This window comes from Pelophylax lessonae (assembly GCF_965119305.1).
Source record: "Pelophylax lessonae genome assembly, chromosome: 6".
Classification (NCBI taxonomy): domain Eukaryota; kingdom Metazoa; phylum Chordata; class Amphibia; order Anura; family Ranidae; genus Pelophylax; species Pelophylax lessonae.
The window spans coordinates 231,366,196-231,386,252 of record NC_138773.1 but is presented as its reverse complement, the minus strand read 5'-3'; the positions used below and the strand labels follow the sequence as shown (position 1 = coordinate 231,386,252).

Below are 20,057 nucleotides of genomic sequence, written 5' to 3'. Positions count from 1 at the left end.
GCAGGACCAAGGTCTACACTAAAATGTCTTTACCCTATCATTCCCCCGCCCTGTTGCATAATAGACATGACCACTGTCCCAAAGCTACTCAGGGTTTTAACTGATCAGATTTCAAAAAGCTGTGTTGATCATTCTTGTCTGTTCCAGTAACAATGTAAACTTTTAGCCAAGCCAAATGTTTGTTTATGGAGTGCTCAAACCGAACAGGGAATGGATTGCAGTCAGATTGTTGCACAGACAAGCACCCTATGACCACCTTTCTACTAAACCAAAGATACAGGGGTCAATTCACAAAGGTAAAAAATGCTGTAAAATGACACTTGCAGTAAATCCAGTTTTGAAAATGCACTTCACTAAAAATTTTGCATTTTTAAATACGGTTTGCGTGTTGGTTCAATTTAGCGTTAATTACCGCATTATTGTGCTAATTTATTTCCTTGAGCTGGTTGCTAAAGAGCAGGCTGGGAAGCTGGCTGCTGTGTCCTTAATGGGTGACTCCTCAACCGGTGCATGCTGGGCCATTGAAGTCATAAGAGATTGGTGCCACCAGGTGGGCCCGCCCCTTCAAGAACTGTCACACGGTGGAGCATGCAGACCGTGGTAGCGTTCGGGAGGGAGGGGAGGTTTTTTTTTTTTTTTTTTACATTTTGCTGTCAGTGGGGAACCTGCTGACAGCTGAGTCATGTGCACTCCGCCCTGTATTTTGACAAATGCTGCATGTGATACCACCAGCAAAAGCCTCTGTTTGTGAATTGGACTTTGGTTTTTAAAATATTTACCGGCATATTTTTCATTTTGTGGTAAATATCGCATTTTATTTTTGTGTGAATTGGACTGAATATTTTGCATGCAATAAGTTATGCAAATGAGTCACATGACTTAGTTTATTGCATGTGGAGATAATTATTGAAATGGCCCCAGTTTTTTGTTTAGTACCTTTTTTTTTTTTTATGATTTTTCCAATCAGTAATTTGATTAGATGTTGGGGACTATAACTTGGCATAAGCTGAAGAGTGCAAAATCTAGTGCAGTTCTGCATAGAAACCAATTGGCTTCCAGTGTTGTTTCTTTGTCAAAAGCTTAGTGTTAGAAGCTGGCTGGCTACCGTGCAGAGCTCCAACAGATTTTGCACTCTTCAGTTTTAGTAAATCAATCCGTGTGTTTTATGTCTGTCAGGTGGTGTAACTCTGCTGAGGGCAGCTGCCAAGAACCATGCACGAGTTACTGTCCTGTGTGACCCCAGTGACTACAACAGTATTGCAGAGGAGATGGAGAAATCTGACCAGAAGGACACAACACTGGAGAGGCGCTGTCAGCTGGCCCTTAAGGTGAAGTGAAAGTAGAACTCAATTGGGATCTCATACTTTTTAGCTCACCACTACACTATTTGATATAATTGTACAATTCCCCTTAACTTTTTCATTATCTGTGTAGCACTACTCCCATGGGAGCTGCTGTGTCTGTGTATGGGTTCCCCTGAGTTACCATTAGCAACAGTAGACCATTCTGACATGTTTCCAAGTGTTTTTACTGCAGACAAAGACCAGTCCAGTTTCTTTGTGTGTGTTTTTTTTTTTTTTGTATTTTATTAGGAACTTGGATAGAAGGGATGAGTGGGATACTCCAATTAAACTGAACTATGCACAATATGCTGAGATGATATAGAAAATGCTGCTTGACGCTGGTTGAGCTAGTCACCGCTAGGCTGCTTACTTTACTTTGCCTTTGACTGTATAAAAGTCTTTTCTCTTACGTCCTCTGACAGTCGCCACCCCTCATATAGTCTTCACCAATGGGTATTGACCTCTTATCCATAGGAGCAAGCTAGGCATAAGACTTGTTAAAAAAAATAAAACAATTTCCATAGACACAGCTATAGAGCTGTCCCACTGGTCCAATACCCCCCTGCTATCAGCATTCCCAACTCAGTTTATCTTCTGCCTAGTTAGGTGTAAGATGGGCTTCCCTGTGCTGGGGCTACAGTCTCAGCCTTTCTTCTGTTTTATTACTTTTATTTTATGCTAAGTGTGTTCTTTGCACTACTAGCTTTTTATTTGTTCTGCACTTAGTTATTCGGATCTTCGGAAGACTACATCGTTTGCGGAGCTGGGAATCGGACTGGTTGTACTAGAGCCTTACAGAATCCCAGCCCGCCATTGAGCGTTTAGCAGGCTATGCGTACGCCCTGGCCTCTTAAACGACCTGTCCCTGCCCTCAGGGACAAAAGCCCGCGAGGTGGCCACCTCGCTAGGATGCCTCAACTGCGTTTTCCGTGCGTTGCTAGAATCCTGTTTGGCTGACGGCACCTCCACCGCATGGGGTGGGAGGCTTCCCGTCGCAGAGCGGCACCCACGTCATCTTGGACGGTGAGTACATTCTGTGTGGGGCCTCTGTTCTGGGGATGAGAGTCTGTGTTCTCCCTCATGTTTGTATGTCTGGGGCTCGCATTCCCTCCCGGTCCCTGCAGGGGCACTATCGCGTCAAGGAGGCTCTGTGTGGTCCCTGTCCCCTCCGGCACTGTTGTGTGTGTTTTTTGTGGGGTGCAGGCACACGTGAGGGCCGCTGCGGTGTGAAACTGCGGGGCCGCCATTTTGGGTGTGGGCAGCTGCTTTGGCTTCAGTAAGGGCGATCAGCAGCCATTTTCTATGTAGTGTATCGCGCCCTTTCGGGTGCCATCTTTTGTGTGGCAAGGTGTTTTTATGCGAGTGTTCGGTGGCCATTTTCCCGGAGCCTCCCATTGACTTCTATAGGCAACCATTTTTCCTTAGCCCGAGTTTTACTCAGCCTCTAGTGGTGTGACATCACTTCCTCTCTTCATGCAGCCAGAAGCGTGATAACTGTATAGCTACACTTCTGGGGGGTCTTCTTCTTTTTTTTTTTTTTTTTTTTTTTCTGCTGTTTTTCAGGGGATATTCCTTTGTCAGTTATATTCCTTCCTGTGGGGTACTTCAGTATAGTCCTTATTGCGATGGGTTTCGCCGCGATCTTGATTTAAAGGGCCAGCGCCAAAAGTTTTTATGGAGTCCCAGGACAGCAAATTCCCCCCAGCTTTGGTGGAAGATTCAGGTCCGCGATTACTGCTGCACCTGCGACTTTAGCGTCCAAAGTGGATCTTTTGATGTCTGAACGGGCTTCTAGAAAAAGGCCTAGGCTTTCTCACTCCTCTGATTCAGAATCGGATATGGTTGCCATGGGCAGTGTACCCCCTGAGTCTGTCGGAAGGGGAGGCAGAGGATGAGGAGGGGGATGATTCCCCCCCCCCCCCCCCCCCCCGGGACGGCCAGAGAACGCGCTGCTATGTCTGCGCTTATTACCGCTGTTAAGGATGCACTACATTTAGAGGATGAGCCCAACCTGCCGGGTAAGCGGTCTTTTGGGACCCGTGGAACCCAGAACGCGGCACAAGTGTTCCCTTGTCCTGCTGAGTTTCACAGAACGGTGAACCAACAATGGCGCAATTTGAAGCGCAATTTTGTGGTACCGAAGCGGTTTCAGCTCCATTATCCATTTGCGTCTCCTACGGATTTGCGCTGGTCCGTGGCCCCTAAAGTGGATCACACGGTGTCCAGGTTGAACAAGGCCACTCTTATGCCTGCGGAGGATTCTCCGGTGTTTAGGGACCCTATGGATAGGCAGATGGAATCTCTTGCTCACCACTCCTATATGGTGGCGGGTTCCATGATGAAACCTATTTTTGCCTCCGTCATGGTGTCTCAGGCTATGGTAGATTGCTCAGACGCACCCTTGTGGCTGACTCCGCCCCTCCTGCTACTTTAGAGATGGTGGACCAGATTATTCAGGCTGTTCTGTTCCTGTGACGCGGCCTTGGATGAGGCCCCTTTAGCCACACGACTGTCTGCTGTCGCGGTGCTAACCCGGCGCTTGGTCTGGCTGAAGAGCTGGTCGGCTGACCAGACTTTCAATTGGATGAATTGGTTAAGGGGGGGTCACTGGGGGCAAGAGCACTTTGCTGCCCCAGAATCCTAAGGGTAAGTTTTTCCGCTGTAAGCAGGGCCCTTCTTTTAAACCAAATCGGGGGTCCTTTCGTGCCTTCAAGGCACAGGACGAGGGCAAATCCTTCAAAGTCCACGGTGGCCAGAAGAAGCCTTGGGCGCGCTAGTCAAAAGCTGCCCACGCTTCAGGTAGAGACCAGTCTGTCTCTACCTGAAGGGACGCCCTCATCCGTTCCAGGGGTGGGGGGGCCGTCTGCGTGGTTTTCTCGAACCTTTGCTGCGCCGGATTCCGAACAGGTGGGTTCAGGAAATCATTCGATCAGGCTACAAGATCGAATTCCTTTCGTGTCCAGCAGACAGATTCTTTCCCTCAAATCTTCGTTTGACCCCCAGATTGTTTACGAGATCTTCATCGGGCGGTGCAGGATCTTCTCACCCAGGGGGTAATGGTGCCGCATCGGGACAGGTTTCGGGGTTTTACTCGAATCTGTTCACTGTGCCCAGAGGAGGGCAAGGTACGTCCTATTCTGGACTTGAAAGCTCTGAACCGCTTCGTGCGGGTTCAAAAATTCCGCATGGAATCCCTCCACTTGGTGGTGGCCTCCCTGAGCCCCGGAGACTTCCTGGCTTTCATCGATCTCAAGGATGCGTATCTACACATCCCCATGTTCGAGGGTCATCAGATACCTCCGAATCGCAGAGGAGCACTATCAGTTTGTGGCGTTACCTTTCGGTCTCGCTTTGGCTCCAAGGGTGTTTACCAAGTGTTGGCTCCTGTTCTGGCCCTGTGGCGGGCGCATGGAATTGCGATCTTGGGCTATCTGGACGATCTCCTGTTAAGATCGAATGCCAGCCAGTGTCTGTTATGCGATCTGTCAACTACGGTTCAGATGCTCCAGGAGTTCGGGTGGACCATCAACGTTCAGAAGTCGACTTTTTCCCCTTCTGTTCGCCTCCCTTACTTGGGGATGGTCCTGGATTCCCCCCCAAGCAAAAGTTTTTTTTTTCTCTGTCGCTCATTGACAGACGTAGTCCTCTTTGATTCACATCAATTGGGTTATGTTGTCTCCGCAGGAGTAGGACTAGGCAGAAAGAAAAAACGTTCTGGCTCCACCCTAGGGGCAGTCCCAGAGGGTATATCCTCCCTCTCTCTGCTACAGGAAATCAGTTTTTTTCTGTCTAGTCAGGAGTAAGGACCTAAGTTCCTTGCTGGGATCTCTGGTCCTGGCAAGATTTTTTTTTTTTTTAGAAAACATAGAAATTACTATAATTTCTTTACAGGAATTCGGGTGGCTGGTGAACCAGCAAAAGTCATTTCTGGTTCCCACCCAGAGGCTCGAATATCTGGGTCTAATTCTAGACAGTCAGGACAAGAGTTTTCCTTCCGGTAGGGAAACTCCGGAAGATTCAATCAGCAGTCCAGTTGTTACTATCCAACAGCTGGTCTTCCCTTCGGACTTGCATGAGGGTTCTGGGGTTGATGGTGGCTTCCTTCGAAGCAGTCCCATACCCAAATTCTTCAGCAAGAGATTCTTCTCAGATGGAATCGGAATCCCTGGACTATCGGATCCGATTGAGCAAACAGACCAGAGAGTCTCTGGTCTGGTGGTCTGGTGGCTTCGGTCTGCCAATATATTGGACGATAGTGACCACGGATGCCAGCCTATCCGGATGGGGAGGAATTCTTGGTCAGTTATCCGTTCAGGGACTTTGGTCCCCGGAAGAATCCAGGTTACCGATAAATGTATTGGAACTGAGAGTGATCAGACTTTGTCTGATTCACTGGACCGAGCAGCTCCAGGGCAGCCCGGTTCGGATCCAGTCGGACAACGCCACGGCTGTGGCTTATGTCAATCACCAGGGGGGCACCAAGAGTGTCCGGGCGGCCAAGGAAGTGGCTTGCATTCTTCGCTGGGCGGAACGGTTTGTTCCAGCTATCTCTGCGGTGTTCATTCCGGGGGTGGAGAATGGGCAGGCAGATTATCTCAGCCGTCAGACTCTGGATCAGGGGAAATGGTCCCTCCATCCAGAAGTTTTCCACCAGTTGTGCCTACGTTGGGGCACCCCGGATGTGGATCTGTTGGCATCACGATTCAACAGAAAAGTACAGAGATTTGTGGCTCGCTCCCGTGATCCTCTAGCAGAGACCGCAGACGCGCTGGTCGCCCCGTGGGGGCAATACCAGCTAATGTATGCCTTCCCTCCTCTCAGGTTACTGTCAAGACTTCTTCGCAGGATAGAGGAGGAAGGAATTCCAGTAATCCTGGTAGCTCCGGACTGGCCTCGCCGAGCTTGGTACGCCGACTTGGTCAGACTGGTGGCGGACGTCCCGTGGAGACTTCCTCTCAGGGAGGACCTACTGTCTCAGGGACCGATCTTCCATCCTGCTTTACGATCGCTGGCTTTAACGGCCTGGCTATTGAGACCCAGGTGCTGAAGGACAAGGGTTTGTCAGCTTCAGTTATTCCTACTCTAGTTAAAGCAAGGAAAGCGACTTCCAGAAAGATTTATCATCGCACATGGAAGTCCTACATTGCATGGTGTGAACCTTTGGGGTTCCACCCACGATCTTATTCGGTTAGTCGAATATTAGCTTTTCTGCAACAAGGGGTTGAGCAGAAACTGGCCTTGAGCACTATCAAGGGTCAGGTCTCAGCATTAGCTATCTTCTTTCAGAAGCCTTTGGCTACTCATTCCTTGGTGCGACATCTGGCTCCCCCAGTGCGCGCGCCGTTACCACCCTGGGATCTTAATTTAGTATTGTCGGTTCTTCAGAAACCTCCCTTTGAAGATATTAGGGAGATTCCTCTACCTACGTTGTCCCAGAAGGTGGCCTTCTTGGTGGCTATCACTTCTGCACGCAGGGTGTCAGAACTGGCTGCATTATCTTGTCGTTCCCCATATCTGGTGGTTCATAGAGATAAGGTGGTTCTTCGTCCGAATCCATCCTTCCTACCAAAAGTGGTTTCAGAATTTCATCTGAATGAAGAAATTGTATTACCTTCCCTGTGTCCTAAGCCCAGTCATCCTCGGGAGTTTGCTTTACACTCCTTGGATGTGGTTCGGGCGATCAGGGTATACTTGAAAACGACAGACTCGTTTCGCAAGACGGATTCACTTTTTGTGGTCCCGGATGGACCCAAAAAGGGGTTGCCTGCATCTGCCGCGACTATTTCCAAATGGATCAGACAGACGGTGGTACAGGCTTATTCTATTAAGGGTCGGGAGCCCCCGTTCCCTGTTAAGGCACACTCCACTCGGGCACTTAGTGCGTCATGGGCCTTTCGCCATCAGGCGTCAGTGGTCCAGGTGTGCAAGGCGGCTACCTGGTCGTCGGTGCATACCTTTACAAAACATTATAAAGTTGATGTAATGGCATCGTCGGATGCCTCGTTTGGCCGCAAGGTTTTGCAGGCCGCAATTTGAGGAGACCAGTGGTTTACCTCGAGGGTTTTTTCCGTTGGAAATTTTTATGAGTCTCATTCTTTGTTTATAATGAGCCTTTAAAACTTCTAGTTGGCACCGGTTGGGCCTTCTAGATTGGATTTTGATTTCTGTCAATCCCACCCCTCATTTTTGGCACTGCTTCTGGATGTCCCAATTGATGTGAATCAAAGAGGACTACGTCTGTCAATGAGCGACAGAGAAAATCGGATTTTTGTAAGATCTTACCGTAAAATCCTTTTCTCTTAGCTCATTGACAGACGTAGTACCCGCCCCTCTATCATTGGGTTGGGTTAAATTCTCTGTTACTGCTTTACAACAGAACTGATTTCCTGTAGCAGAGAGGGAGGATATACCCTCTGGGACTGCCCCTAGGGTGGAGCCAGAACGTTTTTTCTTTCTGCCTAGTCCTACTCCTGCGGAGACAACATAACCCAATTGATGTGAATCAAAGAGGACTACGTCTGTCAATGAGCTAAGAGAAAAGGATTTTACGGTAAGATCTTACAAAAATCCGTTTTTTTTTTTTCTGCCGGAGGAAAAACTCCGGACTCTACAGAACGAGGTCAGGTCCCTCAGGGACAACGAATCCTCATCGCTCAGGACCTGCATGCAGTCCCTGGGATTGATGGTGTCGGCCTTCGAGGCGATACCGTTTGCACAGTTCCACACACGATCTCTGCAGGCGAAGATTCTGGCCAGGTGGGACAGGCATTCTCATTCCTTGGAACGGAGGATCTCTTTGAGCCACCAAGCCAGAGAGGATCTTCTGTGGTGGCTCCAGTCTCCGGCTCTGACGGAGGGGAAATCCTTCCGGCCGTTGTGGACGGTGGTCACCACGGGCGCCAGCCTGTCGGGCTGGGGTGGCGTTCTGGGCACTCTATCTGCTCAGGGCACTTGGTTGGAGGAGGAATCCTCCCTGCCCATAAACATCTTGGCACTGCGAGCGATCAGACTGTGCTTGCTCCGTTGGTCGGATCATCTTCGGGGCCGCCCTGTGCAGGTGCAGACGGACAACGCCGCTGCGGTGGCTTACATCAATCACCAAGGGGGCACCAGCAGTGCCTGGGCGGCCCAGGAAGTGACAAATTCTCTCTTGGGCCAAGACGCAAGTCCCGGCGATTTCGGCAGTCCACATTCCAGGTGTGGAGAATTGGCAGGCCGATTACCTGAGCCGCCAGACCCTGGACCAGAGGGAACAGTCCCTACACCCGGAGGGGTTTCAGATGCTGTGTGCGTGATGGGGATTTCCGGATGTGGATCTGTTCGCGTCCAGGCTAAACAACAATGTGGGAAGGTTCGTGGCGAGAATGCGCGATCCTCTGGCAGACGCCTCTGATGCGCTGGTGGTGCCTTGGAATCAGTATCGTCTGATTTATTTCAGTTGTTGTCCAGGTTCCTTCGCAGGTTGGTCTCGGAACCGAAGTTGTTGATTCTGGTGGCCCCAGACTGGCCGCATCGGTCTTGGTACGCGGACATCATGCAACTGGTCGTCGAGCCTCCATGGCGGCTTCCGTTACGAGACGATCTACTGTCTCAGGGGCCGATCTTCCATCCTGCTTTACAGTCGCTGGCTTTAACGACGTGGCTGTTGAAAGCCAGGTCCTGAGAGATCGGGGTCTCTCGTCTGCGGTCATTCCTACCCGGCTTAAGGCTAGGAAGGCCTCGTCCAGTAAGATCTATTACCGTACCTGGAAGGCTTATTTTGCCTGGTGTAAATCCAGGGGCATCCATCCTCGCTCCTTTTCGGTAGCGAGGGTGTTGGCCTTCCTGCAATCTGGTGTGGACCAGCATCTTGCGCTGACCACTATTAAGGGTCAGTTGTCTGCGCTGGCAATCCTTTTCCAGCGCCCCCTGGCGTCGAACTCTTTGATACGCACTTTTTTATTCAAAGGATGCGTCATTTGGCTCCTCCACAGAGGGCGCCTTTACCTCCTTGGGACTTGAATTTGGTCCTGTCGGTTTTGCAAGGTCCTCCCTTTGAGAAAATCAGGGAGATTCCTCTGCCTGTGCTGTCACGGAAGGTGGCTTTTCTGGTGGCGATCACATCTGCTCGCTGAGTGTCGGATTTGGCGGCCCTGTCTTGCCGCTCCCCTTACCTGGTTGTTCATAGGGATAAGGTGGTCTTGTGACCTAACCAAGCGTTCCTTCCTAAGGTGGTTTCCGAGTTTCACCTTAACGAGGATATTGTCTTGCCTTCGCTGTGTGCGAATCCTAAGGAGTTGGCCTTGCATTCTTTGGATGTAGTCCGGGCGATCAGGGTGTACCTGTCGTCTACTGATTACTTCAGGAAGTCGGATTCCCTTTTTGTCCTTCCCGAGGGCCCTCCGAAGGGTATGGCTGTGTCTGTGGCAACCATTTTGAAATGGATCAGACAGACGATTGTACAGGCCTATTCTATTAGGGAACGGGTGGCGGCCTTCCCTGTCAAAGCGCACTCTACCAGAGCAGTGAGTGCGTCCTGGGCCTTTCCGGCCTCAAGCTTTGGTGGCCCAGGTGTGCAAGGCGGCGACTTGGTCGTCCGTGCACACTTTTTCCAAATTTTACTAACTTGACGTTTTGACATCGGCAGATGCCTCCTTTGGCCGCAAAGTCCTGTGCGCGGCCGTGCCTTGAGGGGGACATGGCGTTTGCCTGTCCCTGCCTGTTGGGGTTGTTTTTCCCCTTTTTTGATTTTTCTTTCCTGGGATTGTTGCTCCGGTTGAGCTTTCTTGTTACCCAGAGTTTACCTTTCTGGCTCAGATAAGGTTCCTTTTTTTTTTCTCTGACCTAGGTGCTGCGTTGCTTTTGTGACGGTTGCGCTTCCCACCCCTCATGTCTACACTGCTTTGGGACATCCCATTGGTGAAGACTATATGAGGGGCGGCGACTGTCAGAGGACGTAAGATAAAACGGAATTTTTGTGAAATCTTACCGTAAAATTCCTCTCGGAGTCCTCTGACAGTCACCGCCCCTCTTTTGGGGTTTTTTGGACTATTTACTGCTTGCTACCAAACTGAGTTGGGAATGCTGATAGCAGGGGGGTATTGGACCAGTGGGACAGCCCCTATAGGTGTGTCTATGCAAATGGTTTTGTTTTTTAACAAGTCTTATGCCTAGCTTGCTCCTATGGATAAGAGGTCAATACCCATTGGTGAAGACTATATGAGGGGCGGCGACTATCGGAGGATTCCGAGAAAGGGATTTTACAAAATTCAGTTTTTAGCTTCCTAAGGCACTCCTTTCCTGAGGTAGCTGTCCTTTATAGTAGACTGCACTGCTGAGCAACTTCAGGGCCCTTCCTGGCGCCCCCTTTTACCCTCTAATCTTCAGGGCTTAACAATTGGCACCCCCTTCACTGTAACACTCTGGGTTAGCTGACTTCTGGATCCCCTTGACCCCTCTCTTAGGCGGATTCTTGAGTACTCACAATACTGTTTTTCCAGAAGTATTCTGCCCAGCAGCTTCACTTGGTCAGCACACTGGATCCTTCTGCAACACAGCTCAACCCCTGGTCCCTAGGCCAACTTCCTGGACCACCTTTTTCAGCAACAGGAGGAGAAACAGCCGTCGCCCTCCTCCTGGGCCCTAGCTTCCCGCCCAAATACACCCTGTCACATGCGCCTTTCCTATATGTGCAATCCCAGGGTGCATTACAGGAATGCCCTCCCACTGGAACTGACATAAAACAGTGCCACTGGCTAGGTTTCCTCCACTGTCCAATGAGCTCCCTCATTGGCTGCAGTGGGTACACTCCCTCAGACCCAGTGAATCACACCTGGAAACATGCGACAGGCTAAACCAACAGATCAGACCCTCCAGATAAGCAGAACAGGGTCACTGATTTGTTTTACCTAGCACCTACCTAGGAGGGTGCTACATGTATAATGGACTGCCTGAACTGATACTAACTAATAGGATTGTTTAGGTTTGTCTTCATAGTTTTGGTAAAGCTAAAAGAGATTGACAATCCGATTTTGTATATTTTATGGCCAACTCAACATGTATTTGACATGACAACCAAATGTGATCATCTTCCTTTTACTGTGACTGTCCTGAACTGCAAATCTGGGTAGGGGTTCGGGGGGTGTGTGTGTGTGTGTGTGTGTGTGTGTGTTTTGCCATTCTTGCGCTTTTGTATTGTTATAAATGTTGTTCTCCCACAGGCATTCACTCACACAGCACAATACGACGATGCCATATCCGATTATTTCCGTAAGCAGTATAGTAAAGGTGTGTCCCATCTTCCCCTCCGATATGGCATAAATCCTCACCAAGTTCCAGCTCAGATCTTCACTCGTGGAGCACAGCTGCCCCTCACTGGTAGGTAAATGTTATGCTATTGAATTACACAAAAGATCAGAGCCATTTAGGTTTGTGACTTCATCAGAATTGTGTGGGGTGCTTTTGTTTTTTTGCAGTGAATGCAGGCACCCAGGACATTGCTGTCTTTTTAGCCACATCACAGCTAGCTGTTGTAATTAAATGACCGGTTGAGTAACTTTTGTATTAAAAGGGCATTTTCAAATCATTTTATTTTTTGTTTGTTAAAAAAAAAAAAAAAAAAAAAAATCCTGTCTCTCGCTCCTTTATCAAGTTCTACAAAGTACACCATATAAAAAAAACTTGTACTGTTCACATTTTACAGCATTTCTTTATATAACCCCAGCCTTATTCCCTCCCTCTGCTTGCTTCCCCCCAATCCCCTTAATTACCCCTTCTTTTTTATTTATTTTATTTATTTTTTTTTTTTCTTTCTATCAATTTTACCCGTGTCTATTCTTATACGCATATGGTAAAATAAACTGTAGAACCTATAAAGTATTCAGTTTCTTCTAAAGTCTTTCCACATTTTCCACTTCGCTAAAAAGATGTCCATCCCTTCTACATCTCTGCAGCATAAGTGTTCCATGTTATAGATATACTCCACTCCATCTAATTCAAACCATCTCTTTGGGATTGCTCCCTTAGCAGCGTTTAATAAATTTGGGACGATTGTATTTTTATTTCTTTTAAAGAACCATCTACCCTGTGAAATAAACATACCCAGGGATCATCTATAACTTTCTCCTGTAATCTGGTTAATAAGATGTATCTTCAGCCAGAATATGCATATCTTTTTTGGGCATTCCCACCAGATATGCACCATTGTGCCACCCACCTGACACCCCCTCCAACACATTTCAGACTTCTGTGATTGATATCGATGTGTTATATACCATCTTGCTAGGACTTTATAATTCATCTCTATAGTGTTCACATCTCTAGCAGTGCAGTGGACAGCTCCCAGCAGTTTTCTCTCCCTGGGCCTCCAAACTAACTCCAATTTCTTTTTCCCATTTCTCAAAAAATGGGGGGCCTCTTCATTCCCACCAGATTAGTAAGCACCCCATACACCCGAGAAAAACTGTCTTGCCTTCTTTTGCGGATCACATAGTTTTTTCTTTTTTTTTTTGATTATAAACGTTTATTAGAGAAATATTCAGTTACAAAATCATGAATATATATGACAGTAACATAAAAGTGCATTTTCAAAACTATTTTTCTTGTAGTAGAACATGAAAAAGAATATAGAAGTGGAAAAGAAAATAAAAAGATGAAAAATAAAAAGACAGAGAATAAAATTTAGTGAACATTAAATATCTGTCTTTGTATGAGACATAACATTACCAGATAATTCAGATATGATTGAGTTGAGTGAATGAGATTATAGAAACCTTATCATAAAGATGATGATCCGGGCATCTCTCCAGCGAGAGTAGGAAGTGTGCCAACTTAGTTTCTGGATACTTTACCAATAATGCATAATAGTGTAGATTTTCTTTTAAACATTTTAGTTAATCTATTATCAAATGATATTTCAATCATGTGACCAAGGAACATTTGTATAGATACCAAGGGGTCCATTTCTGGTCAAAGATTAGCTTTGTATTTGTAATGGTATGATGACATTGTTCCATCAATCTGATATCCTCAATTCTATTTAAGACTTGGTTGAAAGGGATGTAAGCTTCTTTCCAATGTTTAGAAATGACCCATAGCATCGCAATGTTGATGGTATGTGTTAGACGTGTTAGGTGTGTAGAGATTTCAGGAATTTTTTGGAATAGGAGGCATTGCAAGTGTGAGAGCGGGAATTTTTTTCCGGTAACCTTTTCTATCAGGTTGAATACTTCCAGCCAAATATCTTTAACTTTGGGGCATTCCCAGAAAATGTGTAACATAGAGCCTACAGTATCACAGCCCCTAAAGCAATTAGGGGAGATCTCTGGATAGAATTTATTTAGTTTTTGGGGGGTATAATACCATCTTGTAAATATTTTAATGGCTGTTTCCCTTACGGCAAGTGATTTGGTGGCTTTTCGCATATTCAGCCACATATCTAGCCAGTCTCCCCATGATAGAGAAGTTTGTAGTTCCAACTCCCATTTAACCATATAACTCAATTTTGTGTCTGAGGTATCAGTGTTGAGCGAGGTATATATGATAGAAATATGTCTCTTGCCTGTGAGGTCCTTCAAGCATATATGCTCATATGTAGTAAGTGAAGATCCTGAAGGTTTAGGGCAGTGTGATTCAAGGAAGTTTTTAATGAGAATATAATTGGGTTTCTCAGACTGAGGGATATTTTTAATGCGTATCAATGTGTCAAAAGAATGGAAAACCCCCCCATCATAGAGGTCATATAGCGAGGTCAATTCATTGTCTGACCACCAAGTAAACCTTTCGGGAGTGTGAAAAGCTTCCTGGAATCTGGGGTCGCCCAGAAAAGAGGTGCCGAGAGGTGGGTTAGATGAGAGAGGCCATTTCTTGTTGATCTCCAAATTTTGAGTGTGTCTGAAATGATTGAATTGCGGGAGGAAATTTTGCGTATGGGGATTGTAAGATCCCATAATAGTCCAGCTAAATGATAGGGGGTAGCCGCATTTCTCTCAAAGATGATCCAAGGCAGACTAGAGGTACGATCATGCCACTGTGCCATCTGAGCGAGTCTACTACTAATATAGTAGGACCAAAGATTGGGGAGGCCTAGTCCACCAGCACGTGGGTGATGGTACAAAATGTTGGTTGCATATCTCGGTCTTTTACCACCCCAGATGAATTTATTTATGGTGGATTGTAACTTGGAGATATAGGCTTTGGTGAGATAGATGGGGAGAGCACGGAAGAGATATATGAATTTCGGGAGGATGGTCATTTTGATCGCTGTGATTTTGCCTAAGAAGGATAATTGATAAGAAGACCAAATTTGGAGCATATTCCGTATCTTGGTAAATAACGGGGGATAGTTAGACTGGAAAATGGAGTTGTAGTTTTTATTCAATTGGATTCCTAGATAGGAGATTTTATCCGAGGCCCAGACAAATGGGAAGAGTGACTTCAAATTAATAATGTCTGATTCAGAGAAGTTTATTGGTAGGGCTACCGATTTAGATAAATTTATGCTGAGACCCGAAACAGCCGCAAAATTTTCCAAAACGTCTAATAGATTGGGTATTGAAATGAGAGGGTCTGGTATATACAAGAGAGCGTCATCAGCATACAGGCTTAATTTGAATGTTTCTACGTCCTTTTCGTAACCTGATATTCCCGAGTGTCTTTTAATAGCCACAGATAGGGGCTCTATGGCTAGGGCAAATAGCAGTGGTGATAAGGGGCAGCCCTGTCGAGTGCCTCTACCTAGAGGGAAGAAAGAGGAGTTACAGCCCGGGATCTTAATTCTTGTCTTGGGATTTTTATATAGGGCCGTAAAGCCGTTTAGGAACTCGTTTGAGAAGCCAAATCTGGGTAATAACTTTCTAAGATAGTCCCAGGTGACACTATCAAATGCTTTATGTATGTCAAGGCCTAATATTAATAACTGTTTTCTAAATAAATTTGCGTCTTGTATAATATTGCACGCCAGCCGGATGTTGTCTGTGATCTGGCGATTGGGGATAAAGCCTGATTGTGACGTGGATACAAGTTTTGGAATAATATGGGAAAGTCTAGATGCTAGTATTTTACTGAACAATTTCAGGTCATTATTAATAATTGATATAGGTCTAAAGTTTTGAGGGTTTGATAGATCCTTGTTCGGTTTAGGGAGAAGAGTCATGTTCGCTAGAGACATTTCTTCTGGGAAGGTATTGCCTTTAAGTATATAATTAGAGCTGTGTGAGTTTAGAGGATAAAATAGGGGAAAACTTTTTATAATATGATGCTGTGAAACCGTCCGGGCCTGGCGCAGACGAGTTACGTAGGGATTTAATCATAAGGGTTACTTCAGCTTCGGTGATGGGAGCATTCAATTGCTCCGTATCTAGAGGAGAAAGAGATGGTAACGGGATTTCTTCAAACCATGTTTGAGAATGGGTGGGTGTAATGTCTGAGGGGGGGGAGAGTAAGGTGGAGTAGAATTTTTCAAATATATTCAAAACTTCTTTAGGGTGAGAAGTGGTCATCCCAGAAGATGTATTTAATTTGTATACATGTGGGGGTTTGATATTTTGGTTTAATTTTCTAGCTAGCATTGTGGACGCAGAGTTACCGTACAGTAGAAATTTTGACCGTGAGTGTCTGAGGGATTTCTCTGCATTCTCTGAAAGAATGCTATTCAACTCTGTTCTCTTTTGATCAATCAGAAGCCTAGTGGATTGAGTATGTAGTGTACTATAATTTTTATATAATGTTTGCAACTCCTTGGTGAGCTCTTGAATTCTACTGGTACGTGTGCGGTTTTTTTTAACTGCCAATGAAATTAATTTGCCCCTCATAAAGGCCTTGTGAGTGACCCAGGTGTTCGGTACTGATGTATCTTCAGTGGGGTTCAGCCTGAAAAACTCCGTAATGGAGTCTGACATTTCTTGTGAATCTATCGGGCACGTTAACAGGGAGTCATTAAGTCTCCATGAGAATGGAGTAGGAGCAAGACCTATCCCTGATGTGTCGTAAAGTACCATATGGTGATCAGACCACACACATGGAACTATATCTGCAGAAATCGAGTTAGCTAGGATCACCTGAGAGCAATAGATGTAATCGATTCTAGCAGATGAGTTGTGTGGGTTCGAGTAAAACGTGAACTCTCTGGAGCCCATGTTTAGACATCTCCAAGTGTCGACCAGTTGTAAGCTATTAAGTCTACGGTCTAGGGATTTAGGGAAGGTCTTGGAGGTTGCATTTGGGTTGCTCCTGTCCATAGTGGGATGGGAGACCACATTAAAGTCTCCGCCTAAGATAGTGTGTGAGGAGTGGTGTTTTTCAAGTTCATTAAAGAATTCCGTGAAGAATTGAACTGAAGCACCGTTAGGTGCATATATATTGGCTATCGTTAATTCCTTTCCCATGATGCGCCCTTTGATTATTATAAACCGACTCTCCGTGTCTCTACAGATCTCCTGGACTTCCATTGGGAATGAGTTGTGGATAAATATTGCCACTCCTCTACTTTTGGATGAGTGTGTAGTATAAAATACCTGACTATAAGCTTTATGGAAAAATTTTGGGTGATTATTTTCAGAGAAGTGTGTTTCTTGGAGTAGTAGAATTTTAGCATTCAAACGTTTAAACTGGTGGAATGCTTTTCTGCGTTTATTGGGGGAATTAAACCCCTGTACGTTATGTGAAATTACCCTGATAGTCATTTTAAGGTGGGGATTTGAGAGCTAATGAGATTTATCTTCCGGGCAACAGAGGTGTCTAGGACAACGTCTTTGAGGGTTAGAGTATGGAGGAGTTGTAGAGAGAGTAGGGGCGCATCATGAGAGTAGAGGTTTTGGTTGTATAATTCATAAAGCACCAGTGTCCGGATGAGGTTTTCCCAGGCATAGGATATAAAAAAACTTTCTGAATAAGTACAAAATTTGAGATATTCACAGACAGTTGTTGATAATGGTGTAGAAAAAAAAATAAAACTATGCAGAATAAAGTTTAACAAAAAAAAAAGTAGAACATGGATCAGTAGACCGTTAAGGTACCGATAAAAAAACCTTAATGAAGGATAAACTCCTTCTAAACAGGCGAACGAGAGCCAACAACAAAACCGAGTGAGAGGGGATCCCAACTGGAGTGCCAAGAAAGGGGAGACCCTCCCACTGCCGCCAATGGCCGTCGAACGCCTGAGTGGGTACAACATGTACAAGCGCAGGGCCTCTTTTAGGCCTTTTGTAGATTCCAATATAATTTAAAGGGAATCTGATTTGGTGCATCGTCTGGTTATGATATATTCCTGGAAAGAATCAAATAAAAAAAAAATAAATAAATAATAAAAAAAAAAAAAAAAGGGAGAGAAGGGGAGGGGAAGATGTCTAAATATCATGACTGATAAGATAAGGGGTAAACTATCCTGTACTACATAATAATAGGTAGATAGTTCGCATTCCTATATAGCAGGAAATTGCAGTTGCAAATGGCTCATTTCAAATATATTCTTGCGAAAAAAAAAAAAAAAAAAATTAACTTGCAAGGTAGGAGGTCATTCAATATCTTTGAGTCACGATGGTGAGGAAGAGTTCGCAAATGATGAGGTTGCTTGAATGTGAGCATCTTGTAGAGAGGAGTTTGACCAGTAGGTGTCACCGGTTGTCCATGAGATAGAATGCAATGCTGCACAGTTCACCTGTTTTGCAAGGGAAGAGTATAAAAAGAAAAAGAGAAAAAAGGCCGGGGTAGAAAAGAAAAATGTGGATGAATGAAAAATGCATAAATATGTCAGGTAGATTTGCATTTTAAGGGTATATAGAAAAATTTCCAGGAAGAGCATAACATAGTTCCAGACTCATAAGAAGCAGAAAGTGTCGGTCATATCAGGATGGTTTTAGATCTTGTCGTTGCGTGTTCTCCTGTTACCTCTTCTTGAAGCCGGGGTCTGCCATAATGGAGAGGGTCTAGGGGCCGGGGGGGGTGAGGGGTTGACGGAGGGATCCATCAAACCCAGTTTGATCAGGATTTCACGACCTTCCGTGATGTTCGTGGCAACGTATGTGGACCCATTGTGGGGGATAACTAGTTTGAAGGGGAAACCCCATTTATAGCGTATCCGTGCTGTTTGTAGTGAAGTAGTGATTTCTTTCAAATTGCGTCTTCTCTCAAGCGTAGCCTGTGAGATATCTGGGTATATCTGTAATTTATAGCCGTCTAAGAGAATATTTGGGGTGTTTCTCGCGGCTCTGAGAATTTCCTCCTTGGTTAGGAAATCCTTCATACATAGGATTACATCTCTCGGGGGTTTATCAGCAGGGGGTTTTGGACGAAGGGCTCTGTGGATCCGATCACATGCAAACTGGGATTCATTTATTTCAGGCAATAGAGATTTGAATAAACTGTTTACTGTGGGAATAAGATCCGTATATGTTTCTGGGATCCCCCTCAGCCTCAAGTTATTACGCCTATTTCGGTTGTCTAAGTCTTCCACATGTGCTTGTAGCTGACTAAACTCTGAGCTCAACACTTCATGATCTCTACTCAACTCCTTATAAGCCAGGCACAGCTCATCATGCTTCGTCTCAAGTCTGTCAGTTCTGCCTCCAAGAGCAGAGATTTCCTGTGTAAGGGTGCTTTCTGTTTTGTGGAGTTCAGACTGGAATTTAGCCACTAGTTTAGAGCACATAACCTCAAGGCTGTTGTCTAGATCTTGTTTAGTGAGAGGAGCAGGGTACTCACTGTTTGATGAAGCAGAGGGTGATTTAGAGCCAGATGCCTGTAGCTTGCTGCCTGTTTGTGTAGGGGGAGGGGGGGTGCCATCTTGCTCCATGCTGAACTTCTCCCGGGCTCTCAGAAGATAATGAGTGAGGGACTTCTGTGGAGTCTTTCGGTGCTTTTTCTTACTGGACGACATGCACAGCTGTTGCCGCTTGCAGGGGGTGATCTTTAGAGTGGGTTTTAAGGTGATTAATGGCCCCTGAAGCTGTAATCACGGCCGAGGTGAGCAGAGCTGTAAATTCAAGCAGCCATCCGTCCCGCGCCGCGCATCGCACCGCATCGCATTTTTTGGTAAAAAAATGGCAAGCGTATTTTTGATTGGTTTATCAGGTCTACTAACTACGGGAAAGATGCAGGCGCGCTAGATGACAAAGTGTCATTTATCTTTACCAAAGCTGTTGGACTTCTATATAAGGCTCCTATCCTGCGTTTCATTCTCTGGCCCACCCCTAAGAATTCTATTGTTTCCATCATGAATTTCCAATCGATTCTGTCAAATGCTTTTTCAGCATCGATTGACAGCAAGAGGGCCGGAATCTCATGTTTTTTTTTTTTTTACCCATATATTAGTTGGGTTCTGATTCCGTTATCTTTTACTTCTCTACCCTGTACAAGTCCTGTTTGATCCGGGTGGATCGTGCTGCTAGGAGTTTTGCATAAAGTTTTGTACACGTATGTAACGGAGTAATAGGTCTATAACTAGAACATATAAAGTTGGCTTTTAACCTTTAGAGATTACCGTTACAGTATTTGTGCTTGCAGTGATTCTATTCTTATTTTTCCATCCTTTCCTATTTCATTCATATATGAACAAAGTTTGGGGGTTAATATTTCCTTGAATCTTTTCTAAATGTAAATCCATCTGGGCCTGGGCTCTTCCTTTTTTTTTTTTTTTTTTTTTTTTTTTTTTTTAGGGTTTCTTTATTTTTCATCTTGTGAAATTGGTATCTCTAATGCTGCTAACCTTTTATCTATTATCAGGAGCTTTGAATCCTGAAT

General features: G+C 45.6%; 1 protein-coding gene across 1 annotated transcript in view; it reads left to right on the top strand.

Moving 5' to 3' along the window:
- The window catches only part of ATIC (5-aminoimidazole-4-carboxamide ribonucleotide formyltransferase/IMP cyclohydrolase), a 58,143-nt gene that overhangs the window by 21,023 nt on the left and 17,063 nt on the right, over positions 1 to 20,057 (top strand). Inside the window, exons 6-7 of the mRNA XM_082260917.1 lie at positions 1,177 to 1,328; positions 11,543 to 11,699. Of these exons, the coding sequence (XP_082117043.1) occupies positions 1,177 to 1,328; positions 11,543 to 11,699 (309 nt within the window). The remainder of the gene's footprint in view (positions 1 to 1,176; positions 1,329 to 11,542; positions 11,700 to 20,057) is intronic.